The sequence below is a fragment of the Oryctolagus cuniculus genome, chromosome 17 (genome assembly GCF_051225735.1).
Source record: "Oryctolagus cuniculus isolate XC-2025 breed Fujian yellow rabbit chromosome 17, ASM5122573v1, whole genome shotgun sequence".
Lineage (NCBI taxonomy): Eukaryota > Metazoa > Chordata > Mammalia > Lagomorpha > Leporidae > Oryctolagus > Oryctolagus cuniculus.
In genome coordinates, this window is record NC_142883.1 from 64,903,502 (window position 1) to 64,926,959 (window position 23,458).

The 23,458-nt window shown below is 55.6% G+C and overlaps 1 protein-coding gene across 8 annotated transcripts in view; it reads right to left on the minus strand.

Annotated features, from left to right (window-relative positions):
• Positions 1–23,458, minus strand: part of DHRS7B (dehydrogenase/reductase 7B) — a 42,933-nt gene that overhangs the window by 16,580 nt on the left and 2,895 nt on the right. Inside the window, exons 1-2 of one of the 8 annotated variants that reach the window (XM_051839776.3) lie at positions 4,251–4,565; positions 2,554–2,679 (exon numbers count right to left, since the gene is read on the minus strand). The exons of 3 other annotated variants lie outside the window; for them this stretch is intronic. In XM_051839776.3, coding sequence (XP_051695736.1) covers positions 2,554–2,660 — 107 coding nt within the window. In that variant the 5' untranslated portion in view covers positions 2,661–2,679; positions 4,251–4,565. Of the gene's footprint in view, positions 1–2,553; positions 2,680–4,250; positions 4,598–23,458 lie in introns of those variants that run through there. 4 more of the 8 variants (XM_051839778.3, XM_089317096.1, XM_089317095.1 and 1 more) reach the window with 4 other exon arrangements.

The following is a 23,458-nucleotide window of genomic DNA, read 5'->3' on the forward strand; positions in this document are numbered from 1 at the left end:
GAACGACACTAAACCCTGCCTAGGCTTCATATCCGAGTCACGGAACCATTATGTCGCTCCCCCTCTTCGTGGAGGAATGACACAGGACCCTGCGCTGTTCTTTTGTCTGCTCGGCCCTCCCCGGGTTTGCTGCTGGTTCTTCCCGGGTTGGCTACCGTCCCTTCCACCTCCGTGGAAGGGCGGTTCCCCCTAGCCACTTTCCCCACTTCCACGGGGGAGCGGCACACCGCCGGCCAGCTCTCTCGGGGGCTGCACAGGTGTTCCTTCAGATAGATGTTCCCAGTACATGTTGTCTCTCTCCTCCTTTATAGTCCTCTTCCACCAATCCCAACTCTGCTACCCACACGCCGAGTACGCTGCTCTCCTCCAATCAGGAGCAGGTCCTGCTGTTTATTGGTTGAACTGGAGGCAGCTGTGTAGAAGCTGTTTCTCCCTTCTCAGCGCCATATTGTGGGAGAGCAGATGCATAGAATAAGTCTTAATTCCAGTAACTTAGTCTAGTCCGGGTTGCTCCCCACACTTCCAAACAGATAAATTAAAAAAAAAAAAAAAGCAGACTAGCTCAGATTCAAACCAGGCCCTCCACTGTGCAACACAGGTGTCCCAAGTCCCCAGTGTCCACCCCAGCCTGAAGCTTTAAATCCTTCATCAGCTTGGGAACACGCGAGAGTATGCAAAACCCTCACCCACGTACTAAGTGCCGCAGGGCCTCAGCCCCACAAACTTACAACACTTTTCCGCTTTCACGTTCAAGGGCTGCCCTGACCTAAGGGAACCCCCCGCCAGGCAACAGCGCTGCCTCCAGCTGGAATGGCCACCACAAACCTGCCTTTCCAAATACACCTAAGTTCTTTTATTTATTTATTTATTTTTTTGACAGGCAGAGTGGACAGTGAGAGAGAGACAGAGAGAAAGGTCTTCCTTTGCCGTTGGTTCACCCTCCAATGGCCACCGCAGCCAGCGCACCGCACTGATCCGATGGCAGGAACCAGGTGCTTATCCTGGTCTCCCATGGGGTGCAGGGCCCAAGCACTTGGGCCATCCTCCACTGCACTCCTGGGCCACAGCAGAGAGCTGGCCTGGAAGAGGGGCAACCGGGACACCTAAGTTCTTGATCCACCCAAAAGGAACAATGTTTTTGGGTTGTAAAAAAAAAAAAGACTGTTTTCTATCAACTGCCACTCAGTCCACTTCTAAAGGCTAAGTGGATGCGTTTCCCTCTGAGCCTACGTCGTGCCAAGCACACCCTGAGGAGCTGGGAATGAAGGTGGCATCGCAAGCGCCAAGCTCCTTCCCCAGGTGCTGCTGGAACCGTCCCTGCCCACCACAGGATGCTCAGCCCAGGTGTGCTCGGGCCACAGGCTACGCCGAGTCCCAGGGAGGTGCCGGGCCCCACGGACCCTGGCTCAGAACAGGCACTGGTGTCCACGCCATCCTGGTTCTGCAGTGCTGCCTGGGGTCTTCCACGGGGCCTGGCCCCTGAATGCAGGGACTGAGAGGGCTTCCGGGGGGCAGGAGCAGTAACTGCGGGGTGGGGTGGGGGTAGGGCAGGAATGAGGAGCTTTTTGCTGGTACACCAACAAACAGGAAATGACAGCAAGTGACAGAAAGCACGGGTAGGCCTTGAGGTAAACAGAGCTTAGAACTTTCACACAACAAACGGCCAGGCCAGGCAGAATTCAACCCAGCTGGGTGGCTGTTTGGGAAAAGCTTTTTTCCGCACTGCAATTCCAGGCGCTTGTGTCGGGCAGGGCTCTGAGCGGGACCACCCTGCCTTGCCCAGAGCGGCCCAGGGCCCAGCCACTGCTGCAAGGAGCAGGGGGTGGAGAGGGATTGGGGGTGCTGCTTAGGGAGGGATGGCAGCACTCAGCCCTGGGGCCAGGGCCCAGAGCCCCACGCAAGGCCATGGGGCTTAAGCATCAAGCACGCAGCCTGTTGCCTCCCAAAATGCACAGGTTCCAGAGGTAGCCTGCTTCAGCCACCCAGCAGCCTGGGGGAAGGAGCCTAACCCTCAGGGGAGGGTGGGAGCACCCCGCTCCCCCCCACACCCAGGTGTGGTCTGAGGTTAGATGAGTCACGTGGGGCTGCAACACAGCTGCCCACAATGAACTGGCACCCCCACCCCCCACACTGCACAGAATGCATTTCCCAACCACTAGATTTCCAAGGCGGCCTGACAGAGCCCCTGGTTCATGAGTACTGGGGTTTTCTTGGCAAAGGAAGGACACTCATTAAACACGGAGTTCAGTGCAGTTTGTCCGTGAGGCCTCCGCAAGCCCTTTGACTTAATGATGTCCCCAGAGGCAGCCACGATCCCGTGTTGCGACCGCAAGTTTCGTGTCAAGGCCAGCACAGCAGACAGTGAGCACACAGGCACCTGCTGTGCACCGGGGAGGAGCAGTGTGAACACGGACTGGCCGGGCAGGGCTCCCCCTGAGGAAGGGCCCCAGCGGAAGACTGGCGAAGCTTCCCCCTCACACCGCAATTTCATGCAACCGAATCAGAACTCAAGCCAGCCAGCCGGGACATGAAGAAAAAGAGAGAGCTACACACCGTCTGGGACACGTGTGGGATTCCGTGAGCGCCTGACTCAACAGCGCGGGCCAGCCTGGGTCTCCCGGCCCTGGGGGCAAACGTGGCGCCGGGTGGACAGGCTCCATCCTCGCCCACGGCCACTGTCTGTGGGGAGAGCGCACAGGTGCATTCAGTGTGGCAAGCCGGGACAGCACCGGGAGGCACAGGAGACCAGGAGTCGGCACTGACTCTCCCGGGCTGGGGCAGGAGGGTGGTGGAAGGCAGACTGCACGGCCGGCCACTTGGCTGAAAATCAGGTTCAGGGTCACCACAGCTTCCCCGGTGCACCTGGTCACAGCGATGGGCCCTTGGGGAGCGAGGCTACCAGCAAGAGCTGTGCCAACTCCTTCCTGTTGTCCTGGGCAGCCAGGACCTCGATGGGAGGGAGCCACCTTGCTGTGGCAGCTGTGGCCGTCTTGCCTCAGCAGGAGGGAACCGCGTCCCAGCTGCCACACTTGCAGACCAGGAGGCAGATCGCCCCGTGACGCAGGGGGAGCTGCTTTCTCAGGGAAGTACGTGACGCGGGCTCACTCTAACAAGCTTATACATTGAGGCTTTGACACCGAATGCTTCGTAACTGCTCCTCTCACACATACGGCCAGATTACGGCCTGGGAAGGCAGGACTGATCGTATTAAAAAGGGGCTAGGGAACAATGCAACTCGCTCACAGTTTCCTTTCCAGTAGAAGGGACAGTCTGTCCAGCACCCCTGTGAGCCCTGGCAGGAAGCAGGACAGGGACACAGAGGGAGAGGGCGGGGCCAGAAAAGAAGGGAGGAGACACCCCCACAACAGAAGCCGTCATGCAGTGGTCATCAGAAGGATGCAGCACCCACAACTGAGGCGTATGCAAAGCCATCAACCACGGGGGTGTGGGCGGATGAGCCACGCCCACCTGCCCCTATCCTCCGTGTGCCACCAGGTCAGGGCACTCTCACCTGGGCTAGGCGCGCAGAGCGGGGGAGAGGCCCCGTCCAGTAGAACTGGGGAAGTTGGGGTCGTGAGGTTTCCCTGGAGTTCAGCTGCTCCCCGGGGGTGCTTTTAAAGGACTTTCAAACCAGAAATGAGAAAGCTGCTCTGGCCAGGAACGCCTCCCTTTCTGCCAGGCATCCCACCCTTTGTACTTGGGCATTTGGGCCCTGCACTGCGTCCCACAGATGGATTCTGTTCCCAAGACTCCCTTCTTGGCTCCAGCCAGCCAGACAAACAAACAAACAAACATGACTTGTCCAGGAAAACAGGTTGTTGGTGTCCACCCAGAAAGCATGCATGGAAACGGGACACCTGTATCTGGGAATCAAAGGGGAGAATCTGAAAACCCTCTGAAGCTCAAGAAAGAATGAACGGAGGCCTGTCAGAAGGATTAGTTGAGGTACGGTTTGCCATGTTCCAGGAGAGCAGGCCGAAGGGCAGAGGGCAGAGAGGGAGCCCGCTCGGGACCCCGGGAGCACACAGGGCGCTGTTCCCACACACGTCCGCAGAGCCCTGCGTTTCCTAAGTGACCACCAGCTCTGATCAGCTGGTCTATTTAAGGTGACACAGCCACGGGCCATGCTCGGGACCCACATCTGAAAAAAGTCCCTATCTCCACAAAGTAAAAGCAGAATAAAGCTGCTTCATTTTATTTCAAGTGTCTGAGAAGCTGCCTTTGACTGGAAAGAAAGAACAATATCCTACCTCAGGTGGCGGCTACGGTGCCCGTGGCAGGTCCTGGGCCTCGGGCAGAGCGGCTGAGGCCAGAAGCCAGAGGATACCTTCGAGTCAGCAGGCCCTCCCTGGAATGCTGGGACAAGCCCCGGCCGAGCGGCCCATGGGGTGTATTTTGGGATGCGAGCCCGGAGGCCCTGGGTTTAAAGCAGTGCGGGCTGGCACTGGTGGAGGCAGATGGCAGGCTGGGAGTACTTCAGGCTGTCCCCGGTGCGTTCAGTGCTGGGAAAAGGAGCCTGTGGCAGGGGACTCTGCTCTCCAGTAAGACGCTGAGCACAGCTTCACAGCAACCTGGCCAGCGCGGCCAGGGGAGGTGCCAGCGGCCAGCCCGGCCCCTGTGGTGCAGCTCCCAGGAGTCGGGTGGCCACGAGACAGGATGCACACGCACCCGCCGTGGCTACCGAGATGCTCGGCAGAGAAACGCTGTTGGTTTCTAGTGTGCCCTTTTTTTTTTTTTTTTTTTTTTTTTTTTTTTTTTTTTTGACAGGCAGAGTGGATAGTGAGAGAGAGAGAGACAGAGAGAAAGGTCTTCCTTTTGCCGTTGGTTCACCCTCCAATGGCCGCCACAGCTGGTGCGCTGTGACCGGTGCATCGCGCTGATCCAAAGCCAGGAGCCAGGTGCTTCTCCTGGTCTCCCATGGGGTGCAGGGCCCAAGCACTTGGGCCATCCTCCACTGCACTCCCGGGCCACAGCAGAGAGCTGGCCTGGAAGAGGGGCAACCGGGACAGAATCCGGCGCCCCCTCTAGTGTGCCTTTAAAGTGAACCAAAGGCTGGCGCCGTGGCTCACTAGGCTAATCCTCCGCCTTGCGGCGCCGGCACACTGGGTTCTAGTCCTAGTCGGGGCGCCGGATTCTGTCCTGGTTGCCCCTCTTCCAGGCCAGCTCTCTGCTATGGCCCAGGAGTGCAGTGGAGGATGGCCCAAGTACTTGGGCCCTGCACCCCATGGGAGACCAGGAGAAGCACCTGGCTCCTGGCTTTGGATCAGCGCGATGCGCCGGCCGCAGCGGCCATTGGAGGGTGAACCAACGGCAAAAAGGAAGACCTTTCTCTCTGTCTCTCTCTCTCACTGTCCACTCTGCCTGTCAAAAATAAAATAAATAAAGTGAACCGAGTGTCTGCAAGAGGCCCAGCCCCCCGGGTGGACAGTGGACAAGTTGCAGACGCAAGTCAGCTCTAGGGAGCTGGTTTCAGTGTCCCCGGCGTGGACAGGTGTGGGACACGGGCCCCGCGACAAGGTGTCCTCTGACCGAGATGGCGACGCTCATCCCCATGAGGAGACGCAAACGTGCTGCTGGCTCCCGAGCTGGCTGGCCGGGGCCATCCCCCTCCCGGCAAACGGTGCACCCAAAGCTGCAAACACAGGAGTAATAGGGCTCTTCACATTCAATACGGTCTGTATGCGCGCAGGGGCGAGTCAAGGACTTGGGCCGCTGCTACCCACGTGGGAGACCTGGATTAAGTTCCGGATCCAGCGCATGGAAGCTCGCTCGCTCTCTTTCTCTCTGCCTTTCAAATAAATCAATCAGTAAATAAATAAAGTCTGAATAAGTGTGTGCCGTAAGAGGACCATGCTTATAACTTTGCACCCACAGCTGTGGGTCACTTCGGGTCCTAGGTTGCCAGCTCCTCCACTCAACTACTAGTTTTTTGTTTTTTTTTTTAATTTTTAATCAGTTTTCAACAGATTTGATATGTTTTGTAGCTACAGTTCTAAGAACCTAAGGATATTCCCATCCTTCTTCCCTCTTGGTAATCTTTGAAACTTAAGCCTAAGTCCTGTACTGTGGCCTCAGAAATACTTTTTTTTTTAATTGAGGTAAAATTCACGTACCATAACATCAACCATTAACAATTTAAAATGTACAACTTGGGGCCGGCGCCGCGGCTCACTAGGCTAATCCTCCGCCTAGCGGCGCCGGCACACCGGGTTCTAGTCCCGGTCGGGGCGCCGGATTCTGTCCCGGTTGCCCCTCTTCCAGGCCAGCCCTCTGCTGTGGCCAGGGAGTGCAGTGGAGGATGGCCCAGGTGCTTGGGCCCTGCACCCCATGGGAGACCAGGAAAAGCACCTGGCTCCTGGCTCCTGCCATCGGATCAGCGCGGTGCGCCGGCCGCAGCGCGCCGGCCGCGGCGGCCATTGGAGGGTGAACCAACGGCAAAAGGAAGACCTTTCTCTCTGTCTCTCTCTCTCACTGTCCACTCTGCCTGTCAAAAAAAAAAAAAAACAAAACAAAACAAAAAAAAATAAATAAAATAAAATGTACAACTTGGGGCCGGCGCCATGGCTAACTTGGTTAGTCCTCCGCCTGCGGCGCCGGCATCCCATATGGGTGCCAGGTTCTAGTCCTGGTTGTTCCTCTTCCAGTCCAGCTCTCTGCTGTGGCCCGGGAAGGCAGTGGAGGATGGCCCAAGTCCTTGGGCCCTGCACCCGCATGGGAGACCAGGAGGAAGCACCTGGCTCCTGGCTTCGGATCGGCGCAGCGCCGGCCGTAGCATCCATTTGGGGAGTGAACCAACGGAAGGAAGACCTTTCTCTCTCTCTCTCTCTCTCTGTCTATAACTCTACCTGTCCAATAAAAAAAAAAAATAAAGTATACAACTGAGGGCGTTTTAGTACAAAGAGGGCTGTGCAACTGTCACCTCCATGTAAATCTAAGACCATAGGGGCCGGTGCTGTGGCACAGTGGGTTAATGCCCTGGCCTGAAGTGCCAGCATCCCATATGGGCACCGGTTCAAGTCCCGGCTGCTCCTCTTCCTGTCCAGCTCTCTGCTATGGCCTGGGAAAGCAGTGGAAGATGGCCCAAGTCCTTGGGCCCCTGCACCCACATGGGAGACCCGGAAGCAGCTCCTGGCTCCTGGCTCCTGGCTCCTGGCTCCTGGCTTCAAATCAGCCCAGCTCTGGCCATTGCGGCCATCTGGAGAGTGAACCATCGGATGGAAGACCTCTGTCTCTCTGCCTCTCCTCTCTCTCTGTAACTCTTTCAAATAAATAAATAAATCTTTTTTAAAAAATTCTAAAACCATAAATAATCCCCCCTGTAAGTTTTATTATTTGAAAAGGCAGAGAAACAGTGGGCAAGATCTCCCACCTGTGGCTCACTCCCTGAATGCAGCGGCCAGGGCTGGGCCCGGCTGAAGCCAGGAGCCTGGAGCTCCATCCTGCTCCCCTACAACCTACATGAGTGGCAGGGGCGCACCGTAGGGAGCCATCACCTGCAGCCTCCCGGGGTGCACACCAGCAGGAAGCTGGAGCCAAAGATCCAGGCACTCCTACATGGGATGTGGGCCTTCATCTGCTGTGCAACAATGCCTGCTCCCCCGGCCCCCCCTCAAACAGTTTTTAAAGTATTTTCAGCCCCAGAGTCAGCTTCCTAAATTGTATTCTGAATAGGCTCATAGTTCAAAAAGTGTTCCTCAGGGCTAGCGCTGTGGCGTAGCAACAAAAGCCGCTGCCTGCAGTGCCGGCATCCCATATGGGCGCCACTTCGGGTCCTGGCTGCTCCACTTCCCATCCAGCTCTCTGCTATGGCCTGGGAAGGCAGTAGAAGATGGCCCACATCCTTGGGCCCCTGCACCCACATGGGAGACCTGGAGGAAGCTCCCGGCTCCTGACTTCGGATTGGCCCAGCTCCAGCCGTTGCAACATTTGGGAAGTGTCTCTCCCTCTCTCTCTCTCTGCCTCTGCAGCAACAAGGTGGAGAAGTGTCATTGCAAAGATGAAGGCGAGAACCTAATGTGTGTGAAAGGAGCCAACAGACCCTAAGCCAGAGTATGCGGCGGGAACCATGTGCAGGCCTCGCTCCCAGACACTCAAGGACAAAAGAGCACAGCACCCGCTATGCTGGCTGTGAGGATTTACTGAGCGCCTACTGCGTGCAATCTGTCCCAGGCTCTGGGCTGCAGAGAACCAAACAGGAAGGAAGTGACTGTCTTCACAGAGACGAGACAGTGGCGGGAGCAGGCAGGCCTGAGGGGACACCTGCAGTGGCAGTGCACAGTCAGCCTCGGGCCTTCTCGGCCACACAGCCTCCTTTACCTCTCAGCCAGCGCCTTGGCAGGGAGCGGGACCCGGGCTCTGGGGTCACGGCGCCCACAGACTACGGCAGGGCAGAGAACCAATGCTCCATGGGATTTCCTCACGGCGAGCCAGCTCAGGGAGGTTTAGAGCAGGAACGAAACAGCAAAAGCCATTAAAAAAAAAAAGTGTTTCTTTGAAAGGCAGAGAGAGAGAGAGAGAAAGAGACAGAGAGAGACAGAGATCTTCTATCCACCAGCTCACTCTCCAAATGCCTGCAGCTCCCCAAGTGCCTGGGCTGGGCCAGGCCGAAGCCAGGGGCCTGGGAACACCACCAGGACCTCTCACATGGGTGGCAGGGGCCCAAGCCCTTGGGCCACCTTCTGCTGCTTTCCCACGCGTACACTAGCAGGGAGCTGGATCAGAAGTAGCGCAGCCGGGACTCAAACCAGCACTCACAGCGGACGCTGGTGTTGCAAGTGGTGGCTTAACTCGCTGCACCACAACACCGGTCCCAACAAAAGCCGATTTCAGGAGTGGGCCTTGCGGTGCAGCAGGTTAAGCCGGTGCTTGGGATACCTGCATCCCATACTGGTTCAAGCCGCGGCTACTCTGTGCTTCCAGTTCAGCTTCCTGCTCATGTGCCTGGGAAGCAGAAAGGGATGGCCGCTCAACTGCCAGGGCCCCTGCCGGCCACGCGGGAGATCCCTGTGGAGCCGGTGGCTCCCGGCTTCTGCCTGGCCCAGTGCTGGTGGTTGTGCGCATTCGGGCAGTGAACCAGCAGCTGGAAGGCCTCTCTGTCTCTGCCACTCTTTCAAATAAACAAATAAAGACCCAATTTTGGTTTCTAATGTGCTTTTCTCACTGAAATACAGCAAGGTGGTCCACACACAGGGGACTGACTGACAGGCAAGGGGTAGCGCCCCCCAAGTCCTGACACTGTACCAAAGCCACGTCTCTCGCACTGAACTCGATGTTCAGACTGGGCCTGTATGTTCAATGGTACCAAAGGTGCTCAAGAAATCGTGAATCAGCACTTTCGGGGCCTTTGTGACAGAAGACATTCTTCCAGGGGTGAATGGCAACGGGAGGCTCTTGCCTCTGCCACACGCCCCTCAGCTCCTACTCAACCTGCATCCCCGCCCGGGGTGTCCTGTGGCAGCCCTGACGCCCCACTGCCAGGGAGGGGCAGCCTGCGTGCCTCCACACAGAGCCCCAGTGAAGCCCGCGCAGCTGCCTCCCCCCACATCCGCACAGCCCTCTGAGAAGGGCGTCTGGCCTTGCACCCTCTGCCTCCAGCACCTTCCACGCCTTCCCGAGTGAGGCCAAATTGTGGAGATTAACTGAGGCAGCCCTCAGACCACAGCTGTACTACTTCTACTTGGTAATGCGCAAGAGCCCCAGGACGAAGCCTGAGGAGCAAGTGGACGCTCTGGCCCTGGGCCAGTCACCATATGAACCACACCCGGCCACAGCTCCTTTCTGGCCAACAATTGCAGACACCAGTAAAAGCAACCGGGATAAAGGCATGTCATTTTTTTTTTTTTTAAGATTTTTATTTATTTATTTGAGAGGCAGAGTTACAGACAGAGCGAGGGAGAGGCAGAGAGAGAGAGAGGTCTTCCATGTGCTGGTTCACTCCCCAGATGGCCGCTACAGCTAGAGCCGATTTGAAGCCAAGAGCCAGGAGCTTCCTCCAGGTCTCCCACAGGGGAGGGGCCCAAGGACTTGGGCCATCTTCTACTGCTTTCCCAGGCCACAGCAGAGAGCTGGATAAGAAGTGGAGCAGCCAGGACTCAAATCGGCACCCTTATGGGATTTGGGCACCGCAGGTAGAGCCTAAGCCCTACTACGCCACAACGGCGGCCCCAAAGACATGTCATTTACAAAGGGTTAGATGTGGAGAATCAGGGCTGGAATCAGATTAGCCTGAATCCCAACACATGCTGGGCCCCGGGCCTCCTGGTGGACTTGGAGAGCAGCCCCGCCTCTGACCCCTGGGTCTCTCGGACAATCTGCCTTACTGTAACTTATCCAGGCCGGCGGCTTGCCCGGAATCTGAGTTATTTATAGAACTGAAAAACGTTATTATGAAATTTAACTAGGAAATGCTCTACTCTCTGAAGCAGCTTCTGAGAGAGAGAGAGAGAGAGAGAGAGAGAGAGAGAGAGAGAAAGGGAGGGAGAGAGGGAGGGAGGGTTTTCCGAGTCCACGTGAACCTTGCCAGGGCACCGACCTCCACACTGCAAGCCCAGGCAGACGGGGCCAGAGGGCGGCAAGACGGACGGGGGAAGAAATGCACAGAAACCCGAGAGGCTGCACCACCGCCAACGGCTGTCCTTTCACCCAAAAATAGCCCAGCCAGCACTATCACTGCCTGTCACCAGGCCTCCCGTGTCACCTCAGGACAGGCCACGGTAAACAATCTATCTCATCCACTGCTAGCACATTTCCCACTGTTCCACACAGATACATTTCTCTCCCTTTATTTCTCTCATAGGGTTTTTTCAGGCTTAAAAACAAACAAAAAAAAAAAAAAAAAAGGAAAGAAAATCTATTTGGCTAACTCCAAAGTACTAAAAAGGAAAAAAAAAAATGCCTGAAGTTCAAAAAATCTTTACTATCCATTACAGTCCTTGGCAATGCAGGTAATGGTGTAGGGACCACCTTTCCACGCTACGTTTAAATTACAAAGGCAAATACATCCAGCTATGGACCAGAGCTAGCTCAGGGTCACAACGAGCATACTAAGCTTGGCCACAGGACAAGGTGAAGGCAGACACATTCAAGGTCAAGGATGTGGGCCAGGAAGTGTAAGACCAAGTGTCCTGACTCCAGGGGGCTGGCCCACTGCTGCACTTCTGCGCACCTCTGAGCATGTCTGCAATGCACGTCTCATGTCTGCTTTCCTCAAATGAGGCTGCAAAAGTAAATATAATCAGCCCTGTCACACGCATCCCTTGTACGACAACGTCGGCTAATAAATCCTCCAGCTAGCAGGCCCCGAGGAGCAAACCCAGCACCTTGGAGCCACAGCCGCATCTCTCGGGGCAGCTGGGGGCGGGGTCTCTGTGCCCCTCACTGGGCCTGAGGGGGCTGCACTTTGCCAGGCCTCACTTCCTCATGCACTCCAGGAGCCAGCTGGGATCAGAGCCAGTCCTACCTGCATCAGAAGCACTATTTAAATGCAGAGCCACCCAGCCCTAAAGCGGGTGCCGGAGCTGGGCTCTCACGTCCTCTGAGGACAACCTCATGGGGGCTGCCACATCGTGATGTCCCCAGGACCTCTGCAGTTGCCTACAGAGGACACGAGACCCTGGGCCGATCCCGGGGTGACCCGCCGGCCACCACCCGCAGGGACCAGGCCGGTGCCAGCCTCCCTCACCAAGGCCCTCCACACCCCTACCCCAGTGTTCAACCTCAGCGCCCTCACCTGCCGGAAGCCGCTGCACACAATCTTCAAGCCCCTCCCCCCCATACCAGGTCACCAAAGGGAGCCCAGGTGCCTGGGACAGCCTGGCTCCCACCTCCACACCGCTCTGCACAATGCCTTTTTTGAACCCATTTGCGCCATCTTCAACCTCCATCCCTTCCCCTTCCTGAGGACTTGGACCCCCACGGCCCTGTGCACTGGTGGCTCTTCTGTCCCCCACACGCCTCACAAAACGGTCTGGAGGCATTTCACTGGGGTGGGAGGTGTTAAACAGTAATACACTTTAAATTGTCTTCTTTTTTTTTTTTTTTTACTTATTTGAAAGGCAGACACATACAGACACACACCCCTCATCCGCTGGTTCACTCCCGAGATGGCCACAACAGCCGGAGCTGCACCAATCCGAAGCCAGGAGCCAGGAGCTTCCTCTAGGTCTCCCATGCAGGTGCAGGGGCCCAAGGACTTGGGCCATCTTCTGTTGCTTTCCCAGGCCACAGCAGAGAGCTGGATCAGAAGTGGAGCAGCCGGGACTTGAACCAGCGCCAATACGGGATGCTGGCACTGCAGGCGGCAGCTTTACCCGCTACACCATAGCGCCAGCCCCCCTCAACATACTTTAAATTACCTGTAGGTTACTTACAACATCTGCTAACACACAAATCATGGCTACCCCATGTTGATCAGGAGATAATGGTAAAAAAAAAAAAAAAGGCTGCGCATTTCAGTACAAAAGCCATTTTTGCTACTTTTGACGCACAGCTGGCTGATGGCCCCCGAGCGCTCACAGTCAGATACCCTGCTGCTGCTCCAGCCGGCTGTAATGGTTTAGCCGTGAACAAGAGCTTCTCTTTCGCGTTCACTCACTCTTCTCCAATGCTCCTCTTCAGACAAGTTTCTAACTTGCATCGCTCTCCCTGTCTGAAAACTTCCGTCAACCTCTCCTGCAAGGCAGGTCTGCTGGCCACGGATTCCCCTGGGTCTCGGCTCTGGCTAATTCTGCAGGCACAGGCTCCTGGCCGGGGGTTATCTCCCACTGCCCGCTCCCCGCCCTTGCTTGCAGGGTGGCAGAGAAGTCACACGTCAGCAGACGTCAGGTGAGCATCGGATCCTTCCCTCTAGCTTCTTTCACCGTCTTTTTTTTTTTCTTTATCTTTGATTTTCTGAAGTTTCAATGTGTTAGCCTACAGGCAGCTTGTCTTTGAGTCCCCTCCGAAATTCACAGCACAATTTTATCCTCAAAGCAACAGCAGCACAAGCAAAGCCTCTGGGAGGTGGCTGAGTAACGAAGCGCCCTCGGGAAGGGGGTCCAGCACCCTGGCGGCAGGCTTGGTCCCCTTCCCCCCCTTCTGTCCTGTGAGCAGACACGGGTGACACCAGGTAGGAGGCCCCCACCAGACCCGGCTAGGGTACTGGTCCTGCATTGCCAACCTTCCAAACTATGAAATAATTTTCTGTTCTTTATGAATCACCCACCCTACGATTTTCTTTATTTTTTTAAAGATTTTTTAAATTTATTTTAGAGTTAGAGTTAGAGTTACAGACAGTGAGAGGGAGAGACAGAGAGAGAGAGAGAGAGATGGCCTTCCATCCCCTGGTTCACCCCCCAAATGGCCGCAACGGCCAGAGCTGGGCCAATCCGAAGCCAGGAGCCAGGAGCCTCTTCCAGGTCTCCCACGCGGGTGCAGGGGCCTAAGCCCATGGACCATCTTCTATGTTTTCCTAGGTCATGGCAGAGAGCGGGATCGGAAGAGGAGCAGCCGGGACTTGAACCGGTGCCCGTATGGGACGCCGGCACTGCAGGCAGCAGCTTTACCCACTTCGCCAGTGCTGGCCTCAATATTCTGTCTCAGCACAGGCAGCCTGAGACGTGCTGCCGGGTGTCCCCAGCCTCCTGGAGCTGTAGTTTGCCGTCTGAGGTGGATCTGAGGGAAACCCCGATCACGCCTGCCCCCGATATCTCCGGGCCTTTCTTCCTCCTCCTGAAACTCCCCTTGTGCACACATCTTCACAGTCACCTCACTGTTCCGGTTTGGTTTCTCCCCCACCCCTTTTTTTCCTCTTTGCTTTCGCAGTTTCAGAAGGTCCTACTGTCCTGTTCTCAAAGCTCAGAGACTCCTTCTCTAGCCATATCCAGTCCTCTAATTAGTCCCTCGGGGGCCATTCCTCATTTCGGCCGCAGGGTTTCTCGGGCTCTAGCGACTTTTTCATTCTCGCTTAGATGTCCCGTCTCTGCTCACAGTACCCCTCTGTTCCTGCGTGTTGTCTACGTCTTACAGAGGAACCCTCAGCAGACTAATTATAGTCTTAGAAGCATTCCTGGTCTGATAACCCCCACATTGCCACCACATCAGACTCTGGGTCTGGAGCCTGTTTAGTCTCTTTGAACTTGGTGCTCTGTTTCCATGGGCCTTTTAAGTTTTTTTTTTTTTTTTTGGGGGGGGGGGCTGACGCACTGTGCAAAGGACCGCATTCCTTAAGCGAGGCTTTAGGGGTGCAGGGCAAGCGGGAGGCGTTCCACAGCTCCTGGGGTATGCACTTCACTAGTGCCTCTCAGCTTCCTCCCCCAGGTGGGACAGGAAGGCCAGGAGGGGCTCCGTGGGAGGGAGGCGAGCATGAGCCAGCCGGGGGTGGGGACAAGCTTTCTCAGAATGAAGTGACGCTGCTTCTCCCGAGGGCAGGCCCTGCACCCCTGAGCGGGATGCCCTGCTGTGTTTCAGACTGGCGAGTTGCCTCCCCCCTGCGGGAGGCGCGGGAGGATTCTTCTTCAGTATTCACTGTGAGAAGCTCATGATAGTGGAGACAAAATTCCCAAAGGCACAGGGGCTCCCTGTGACCCGGTCCACGGAGGTTTAAAACCTCAGGTGCGTCCTGTGTCTCCAGCAGCCTGTCAAGTACAGGTCAGGTTTCCCTGCCACCTTGCTGGTTCTCACAGAACTTTCTGTCTATAGGTTGTTGGTTGTTTTTTTTGTTTTGTTTTGTTTTGTTTTTTAGATTTATTTATTTGAGCGGCAGAGAGAGGGAGGGAGGGAGAGGGAGAGGGGAGAGGTCTTCCATCTGCTGGTTCACCCTCCAAATGGCTGCAGTGGCCATAGCTGAGCTGATCAGGAGCCAGGAGCTTCTGGGTCTCCCACCTGGGTGCAGGGGCCCAAGCACTTGGGCCGTCTTCCGCTGCTTTCCCAGGCCATAGCAGAGAGCTGGATCGGAAGTGGAACAGCCAGGACTCGAACTGGCGCCCATGGGATGCCGGCACTGCAGGTGGCAGCTTTACCCGCTACGCCACAGCACCGGCCCCCCAAGCAGTGCCTTAACTCCTACACCAAATGCCACCCCGCTTATGGGTGTGCTTGCTGCAGTCGGTGTGATTCTGTATACTCACCCGTCTGTCTGTAATTTGAGGGGCAGGGGCTCACCCTGTAAATTCATGTCCCTGCTGTTCACCTTTTCACGTGTTCTTAGGATAAAGTGATTAAAAAAAAAAAAAAAGCGGCCAACTTCTAAGGCCCTTATGTGCCAGCCCAGAAACTAGAAGTCCTGCCACTGCCGTCTATGAGAGGAGTTAGTCATCACAAAACAATCATTCCCACATACACAGACTTCCATTTTATTTGCAACAAAATAAGCTTATCTTTTTTTTAAAAAATTATTTATTTATTTGAAAGGCAGAGTTACAGAGAGGCAGAGGCAGAAAGAGACGGGGCGGAGGGTGGGGTCTTCTGTATGCTGGTTCACTCCTCAGATGGCCACAACGGCCGGAGCTGCGCTGATCTGAAGCCAGGAGCCAGGAGCTTCCTCTGAGTCTCCCGTGCAGGTGCAGGGGCCCAAGGACTTGGGCCATCTTCTACTGCTTTCCCAGGCCACAGCAGAGAGCTGGATCAGAAGTGGAGCAGCCAGGACTCGAACTGGCGACCAGATGGGATGCCAGTGCTGCAGGCCAGGGCTTTAACCCACTGCGCCACAGTGCCGGCTCCATTTATCTTTTAATTCCATCATCTGTGATCTTTCTGAAGTGCCCCCACATTCTACCTGGGGTCCCCACTTCCTCAAGTCCTTCAGACATTCACAACAGCTGTGTGGAGGTCTTCTTACGGGCAGCATCCGGGCCACCACTGGGGCAGGGGGTGCCCTGTGACCAGCCATTACCTCCTGGCCACAGGCTTTCCTCACTCTTTACACACCTTACAGCTTTTTGTTGCTAATTAGACACTCAGTAATTTTTGTTGTTGTTGAAAACTGGACGCATCTAGCTTCTGACTGTCTGAAGACTGGTTTGGTTAGTGGTTTATTTGTTTAGTAGCCTTCTGGTACCAAAGCTATGAACTTTGACTCACTGCCACCTGCAGGGCAGTCACTGACACATCTCCGTTCTTGTTCCTGCTTTTATTTGTATGCTTGGTGTTCTACTAGGGGTAGCCTCGACATCTGTACAGCTTAGTGGTCAATCACCGGGCAGAGTCTGCCCTCAGACACAGCTGAGCAGGGCTTCCTGTGGGATGGGAGGTGTGTTCCAGGGGCAGACGACTTCCAAGTCCCCTGGGCGTTGAGTTCCCACCAGGCCCTCTGCCACCTCCTCTGCAGGTGCACACAGCCGCCTGACAAGCTCAGGCCCTCCCGGTCTCCTCTGCTGACCCACGTTGTACTGCAGTCACCTGGGATCCAGGGGGAGTTTCTCAACCCTGTCTACAGCCTCTCACAAGACTTCCTGTCCAGTTTCCGGCTGCTTTACTGGTCCACTGCTTGCCCAACGAGGGCTACAACCTCAGAGCAGAACCGCTGCCTCCCCCACTCACGTGCCCCCAGGCTGCTTCCTGAGAAAGGGGCTGGCAGGGTTTGGACTGCTCTGGGTTTTCCTCTGTTCCAGACAGCGCCAGCCTCCTCTCACGGTGAGACTACTGGTTTCACGGTGGACTCCCATCACTCTTGTCCGAAGAGCAATGACTGGTTTTCTTGAACAATGCTTCTTCATTTGTTGGAAGCCTTTGGTCAATTTCCGAAACCCTGCAACAGCCGTTTAGACACCTTTGCTCTGTGTACAGCTGGTATTTGAGATCTGTCTCCTCTCGCCACCATCACAAGAAGTCTTGCTCCTGTCCCAAGGACTACACATAATGATGTACTGCGAGATGTTACTGATAACAGGCACAAACACCCAATCTCAGAAATTCTGTCTCTCGGGGGACACTGGCATCCCCTATCAGAGCGCCAGCTCCAGTCCTGGCTGCTGTCTTCTGATTCAGTTTCTTGTTACAGTGCCTGGGAAAGCAGCGGTTGATGGCTCAAGTATCGGAGCCCCTGCCGCCCATGTGGGAAACCAGGAGGAAGGTCCTGGCTCCTGGCTCCTGTCTTCGACCAATTGGGGAGGGACCTAGAAGATGAGAGATCTCTCCCTGCCTCTCCCTTCCTTGCTTGCCTGTGCCCCATCCCCCTGCTGTTGCTCTGCCCTTCAAATAAATAAATCCTAAAAAAGAAATTATTCCCCTCAAAAACTCTTATCTGCATGTTCATCACCAAATACTGCCTGTCAGTTAGGAACTTTCAAGAAGAGGTATCTTAGGGGTTGGCACTATAGCTCAGTGGGTTAAAACTCCTAGCCTGCAGTGCCGGCATCTCACATGGGCGGTGGTTCGAGTCCCGGCTGCTCCACTTCCAAGCCAGCTCTGTGCTATGGCCTAGGAAAGCAGTGGAAGATGGCCCAAGTGCTTGGGCCCCTGCACCCTCACAGGAGACCTGGAAGAGGCTCCTGGCCTCGGACTGGCTCACCTCTGGCCATTTGGGGAGTGAACCAGCAGATGGAAGCCCTCTCTCTCTCTGCCTCTCCTCCTCTCTCTGTATAACTCTGCCTTTCAAATAAATAAATAAATCTTAAAAAAAAAAGAGAGAGAGATACCTTATAAAGTGTTATCTTTGCCAAGTTAAATAAAAAACATTGGTGGGGAAAGGCAATAACCTTCTATTCAAGCTAATGAGAGGGAAACAAGGCAGAACCTGCTGCTGTCAGGAGCCCCATTTCCTGTGTCCAGCACCCAGCCTGGCATTAGGTGCCACCATCTTTCCAGCCCTGCCAGGGTCCGACTTCTGCCTCTCACAAGTCAGTTCTTGTTCCACTAAACAGTTTCCCTTTAAGTTCACAGCTGCTCTGGCCTACGATCAAGTTGCCAGCAGCCACTTTTCCACTAAGATCTATAAATCAATCAATCAGGGGGCAGAAGTGCTGATTTCAAACAGTTACTGGTATGGAAAACTGTCTGGGAACCCGCGGGCCTCGGTCCAAACACCCGCGGGCAGCAGCTGGCTGGGTGAGGGGCTCCGGGCAAGTTCTCATCTGCGAACTCTGTCACACCTGCCCTGCTTTACAGGGCCCAGACAAACAAGGGTGACTTGCAGAGCTACACCCAGAGGGTGGCAGAGAGCACGAGAGACGGCGAAGAGAAGGAACCAGGAAAAGGTGCACGCTCATCGCCCTCGCCGTGGCCGGAACCCACGGGCAACCAAATCAACCAGTTTCAAGGTGCTTCCTACCAGCCCTCCCTCACCCGCCGACGGGCGGGAGAGACTGCGGCCTTTCACCCGCTTCACTACTGAGAAGCTTTTACTCAGGCAGCACACTAAGAGATGTGACCCGCGTTCACCTGCAATAATGCTGCACTTGCATGCTTTCTTTTAGTCACATTTTATGGGAAGTCACTGTACCATCATTTTAAAATGTAAATGTTGGGGCCGGTGCTGTGGCGTAGCGGGTAAAGCTGTCACCTGCAGTGCTGGCATCCCATACGGGTGCTGGTTTCAGTCTCGGCTGCTCCTCTTCTGATCCAGCTCTCTGCTGTGGCCTGGGAAAGCAGAAGAAGATGGCCCAAGTCCTTGGGGCCCTGCACCCACATGGGAGATCCAGAAGAAGCTTCTGGCTCCCGGCTTTGGATCATAGTTCCAGCCATTGTGGGAGTGAACCAACAGATGGGAGCTCTCTCTCTCTCTCTCTCTCTCTGCCTCTCTGTAATTCTGACTTTCAAATAAAATTTTTTTTAAATGTAAATGTTTAATTTTTTTTTTAAAAATCTATTACAATGGTGGGACTCTCCAACCTTCCTCAGTATAGATTCTTTTGACAGATGATTAATGGAGGCCAGTGCTGTGGCACAGTAGGTAAAGCCGATGCCTGCAGTGCTAACAACACATATGAGTGCCGGTTCAAGTCCTGGCTGCTCCACTTTTGATCCAGCTCTCTGCTACGGCCTGGGAAAGCAGTGGAGGATGGCCCAAGTGCTTGGGCCCCTGCACCCCATGGGAGACGCAGAAGAAGCTCTTGGCTCCGGTCTGGCTCAGCCCTGGTCATTGCGGCCATTTGGGGAGTGAACCAGGGGATGGAAGATTTTTCTCTCTGCAACTCTGCCTTTTAAATAAATCAATCTTTAAAAAAAAATACACACAACTGATTTTAAAAATATCTGATTAAAAACACCAATGTCAGCTGGCGCCGTGGCTCAATAGGCTAATCCTCCACCTTGCAGCGCCGGCACACCGGGTTCTAGTCCCGGCTGGGGCGCCGGATTCTGTCCCGGTTGCCCCTCTTCCAGGCCAGCTCTCTGCTGTGGCCAGGGAGTGCAGTGGAGGATGGCCCAAGTGCTTGGGCCCTGCACCCCATGGGAGACCAGGAAAAGCACCTGGATCCTGGCTCCTGCCATCGGATCAGTGCGGTGCGCCGGCTGCAGCAGCGGCCATTGGAGGGTGAACCAACGGCAAAGGAAGACCTTTCTCTCTCTCTCTCTCTCACTGTCCACTCTGCCTGTCAAAAAAAAAAAAAAAAAAAAGTAAAAAAAAACACCAATGTCTCTGCTAAAATGCAAGTATATGCAAAATTATGGAAATTAGTTCAGGCAATTACAAACCCCAGATGCCCGTTTGTACACCTGTGTTTGTTAGGAAATCTTTCTGCAATGCACACAGTGAGCATGGCCGCCTGGGCCACTCACTGAACCTGGGCGATTATTAACGTGCATTCATCACACTGAGGCAGCCCAGCACTGCAAACGAAACGCCAGTCACCAGAGGGTCACAACGCTGCCACCTCTTACTTCCTCTGCTTGACCCTGAACTTACCCTCGCTGGACCCCAGCCTGCCCACCTAGGGAACAGGGACACGATCCACACTCTCCCCACGACAGTTACGGGACAGGAGGCAGACGGAGCAGGTCCTCACACACCGTGAAGCGCCACAGGTCGAACGGGGTCGGCTGGCACCTCTGGGTGGGAGTGTCTCCACCCGCCAAGGTCGAGAGCGACCGAGAGAAAGCCCAGAACTGTCTGCCAGCGACTGAGGGCACTCGGCCTGCCCTGGGTGATCTCCAAGAGCTCCCTGATCCACCTCTGCTTCCTGTGCGCAATCCCGGGGGTCGGCGGCAGCAAGATCACAGCTCTTCTGCGCGAGCCGCTGGGCGGGCCCGGGCAGGTGCACACAGTGCCGAGTATGAAGCTATCTGACTGCTATAATTTGTAACCTGGCAACTGACAGGCAGACAGACAGGGGCCACACTCCTTAGGAGGCGAACTTCGTATTACGGGATGCTGGGAGGCCCGAGGCTACAATCCTTCACTCCTCTCGGACTGTGACAGGACGCACAAGTCCTCAGACCACAAGTACCTTTTCATTTCTGACATCATTAATCTTTCCTCTTCTGTGGCTGTTTCCAGGACAGGGGACAACGTTACACATGGCCACATCATCCTTTAGAAAGTAAGTTTTAGCCTGTGACCATGTATGGCTATGGTGGAGAGGAAAATATTAATAACAAATACTTTTTTTTTTTAGTCCTTGCAATGTACCAGACACTGCACTACATCCTGCACACCCATGATCTCATTCCATCCTCATAGCAATCGTCTGAGGCAGGAACGAGAGCTATTTCCATCCACCGAAGAAGCGAGGACAGTGCCTGAGCTCAGAGCCGGCGACCGAGGAGACAGCCGGACCCAGCGAGTCCGAATCCAAAGCCCACAAGCTTCGTTCTGAAGCACATCAAATAAGCACCAGAGACAAAACGAACCAACTAGAACCGCAACAGTCCACCAGCTGGGGCCTACCTCAGGAAGGGCTCTTCCACTGTCCCAAACCTCGGGGGCAGCCACAGCCCCCACGCAGCCGGGCACCCCCGATGCGGTTCAGCTAACGCCTGCCCCGTCTCCGAGAACCGGGAAACAGCAGCTGTTTCCTAATACGGCCTCCAACTTACCCACCCCCAGGGGCTGCTCACTAAACCTGGAAAAACACATTCCGCCTTCCAAAGGTAGTGTTCCTAGCACAAAGAGCGGCCCTACTGCGTGGAACAAAGGGCTGAGGCCGTCCCAGTCAGCTGATGGGTGGCGAGGCTCCATCGGCTCCCGCTATGGATGGGGAACCTTGCACAGCAGGGAGCCTCCACACTCACCCCAACACATACGCCCCTCCAGAACATCAAGATAGCCCCACCTGCCAAAGACGGGCTCTCGGGTGTAACTGGGTAGCAGCCAGAAAGGATGTCAGTGACCTCACTCACAAGACAGGTTCTGTCCGCGCTAACCACCAGGGACCAAAATTTTGGTTAGAAACCCACAAGTTTTAAGTAACATTATTGGTAACATTTCTCTGAAAAAAAAATATATATACATGTAAAAGAAATTTCAGGGTGGCAGGCAATATGGCGCAGTGGGTTAAGCCGTGGCTTGAGATACCAGCACCCGAATCAGGACGCCAGTTTAAGTTCCAGCTCCCTGCTCCGGCTGCCACCACCCCATCCATGGGAGACTTGGATGGAGTTCCAGGCTCCTGGCTTCAGGCTGGCCCAGACCTGGCCATGTCAGCCATCTGGGGAGCAAGCTGGCGGATGGAAGATCTCTTTCTCTTTTTGTCGCTGTGCCTTTCAAATAAATAAATCGTTAGGGGGCCGGCGCTCTGTGGTAGAAGGTTAAGCCTCTGCCTGCCGTCTTGCAATGTTGGCATCCCATATTGGGGGGTGGGGGGCTGTAAATAGGGCAAACGGGATGTTTTCAAAAGGAAATACCAAGACCTGGGAGCAGTACTGGTCTCGGGACAAGATCCCCGCCTACACACGGCCTCTGACCTCACACCCTTTCCTCCTAGCTGCAAACGCGCCCGGTCCCGCCCTGGTAACTCTCTGCCCAATTTAACTCCAACTCAAGTGTGATTTTCTCAGCAAAGCCCCTCCTTCATCCCCCCCCCCGCCCCCGCCGCCGCGAGTGAACCTGTTTTCTACTCCCACAGCGCCCTCTACCGTCCTGCACAGCACATAGCACAATCAGAACTAATTTTTTTTTTTTTTTTTTTTTTTTTCAAGATTTACGCCTTTGAAAGAAGTAGTGACAGAGAAAGAGGGAGAGACAGAGATCGTCCATTCGCTGGTTCACTCCTTGGTCTCAACGGCTGAGGCTATGCCAGGCCAGAGCCAGGAGCTCCATCCGGATCTCCCGCGTGGCGGTCAGCTGCCACCCAAGCTGTCTCTGGTGCATCGCAGGGAGCTGGACCGGCAGGAACACAGCACCCACGACTCTAACCAGCACTCTGATACGGGCACCAGCATTGCAAGCGGTGGCTTAACCTGAGCCACAGTGCCAGCCCATTAGTTGCCCTTGATTAATTATCAATTCAATGTCTATCTCTCTTGCAACCTGAGGTCAAAGGCTGTATGCGGCCGGCGTTGTGGCATAGTGGGTAAAGCCGCCGCCTGCAGTGCCGAGGTCCCATATGGGCGCTGGTTCAAGTCCTGGCTGCTCCACTTCCGATCCAGCTCTCTGCTATGGCCTGGGAAAGCAGTGGAAGATGGCCCAAGCGCTTGGGCCCCTGCACCTGCGTGGGAGACCCGGAAGAGGCTCCTGGCTCCTGGTTTTGGATCAGCGCAGCTCCGGCCGTTGTGGCCAACTGAGGAGTGATCCAGCAGATGGAAGAATTCTCTCTGACTTTTAAACAGCTAAGGACAGCAGCACTAGGCATTTAACAGGACTTGCACTCGGAGCGGCACCGCCAGGCAGCTGCGGTGCAAAATCAGGGGAGTTCCGACAGCCAGGAGCGCCCGCCTTCTGCAAAACGAGGTCTGCTCTGCTCTGCTGACTCTTGGTCGCCGGCTAGGGCACCTCGGCCCTGGGCCACCTCACACCCTCCCCCCAGCTGCACACCCCGGCTTCACACACACCCAGCGGCACAAGCCCCCAAGTGCACTCCCAGCTTCACATAACCCCCCATCTGCACATGTCCCGCCAGATGTGCGCCCCCCCATACCCCCAGCTGCACAACACCCTCAGCTACCCTCACAGCTGCACACGCCCCCAGCTGCACACGCCCACATGGACACGCCCCTACACCCGCACACGTGCCCACACATGCACACGCCCCCACACCTGCACAAGGCCTCAGCTGCACGCCCCCTCACACTGTATAGGCCCCCCACCAGCACACGCCCACACAGACACGCCCCCCACACCTGCACATGCCCATATGGACACGCCCCTACGCCCCACACACCTGCATAGGCCTCCCCACCTGCATAGGCCCCACCCGCACACGCCCCTACACCTGCACACCCCCCACACATGCACACGCCCCCACACCTGCACACCTGCACACGTACCCACATGCACACGCCCCGCCCCCACACCTGCACACGCCCCCGGCTGCGCGCGAGCCAGGGGCACCCGCCGCCCTCCCCGCGCCGGTGGGCGCCCGCGGAAACCGGGCCCCCGCGACCTCGG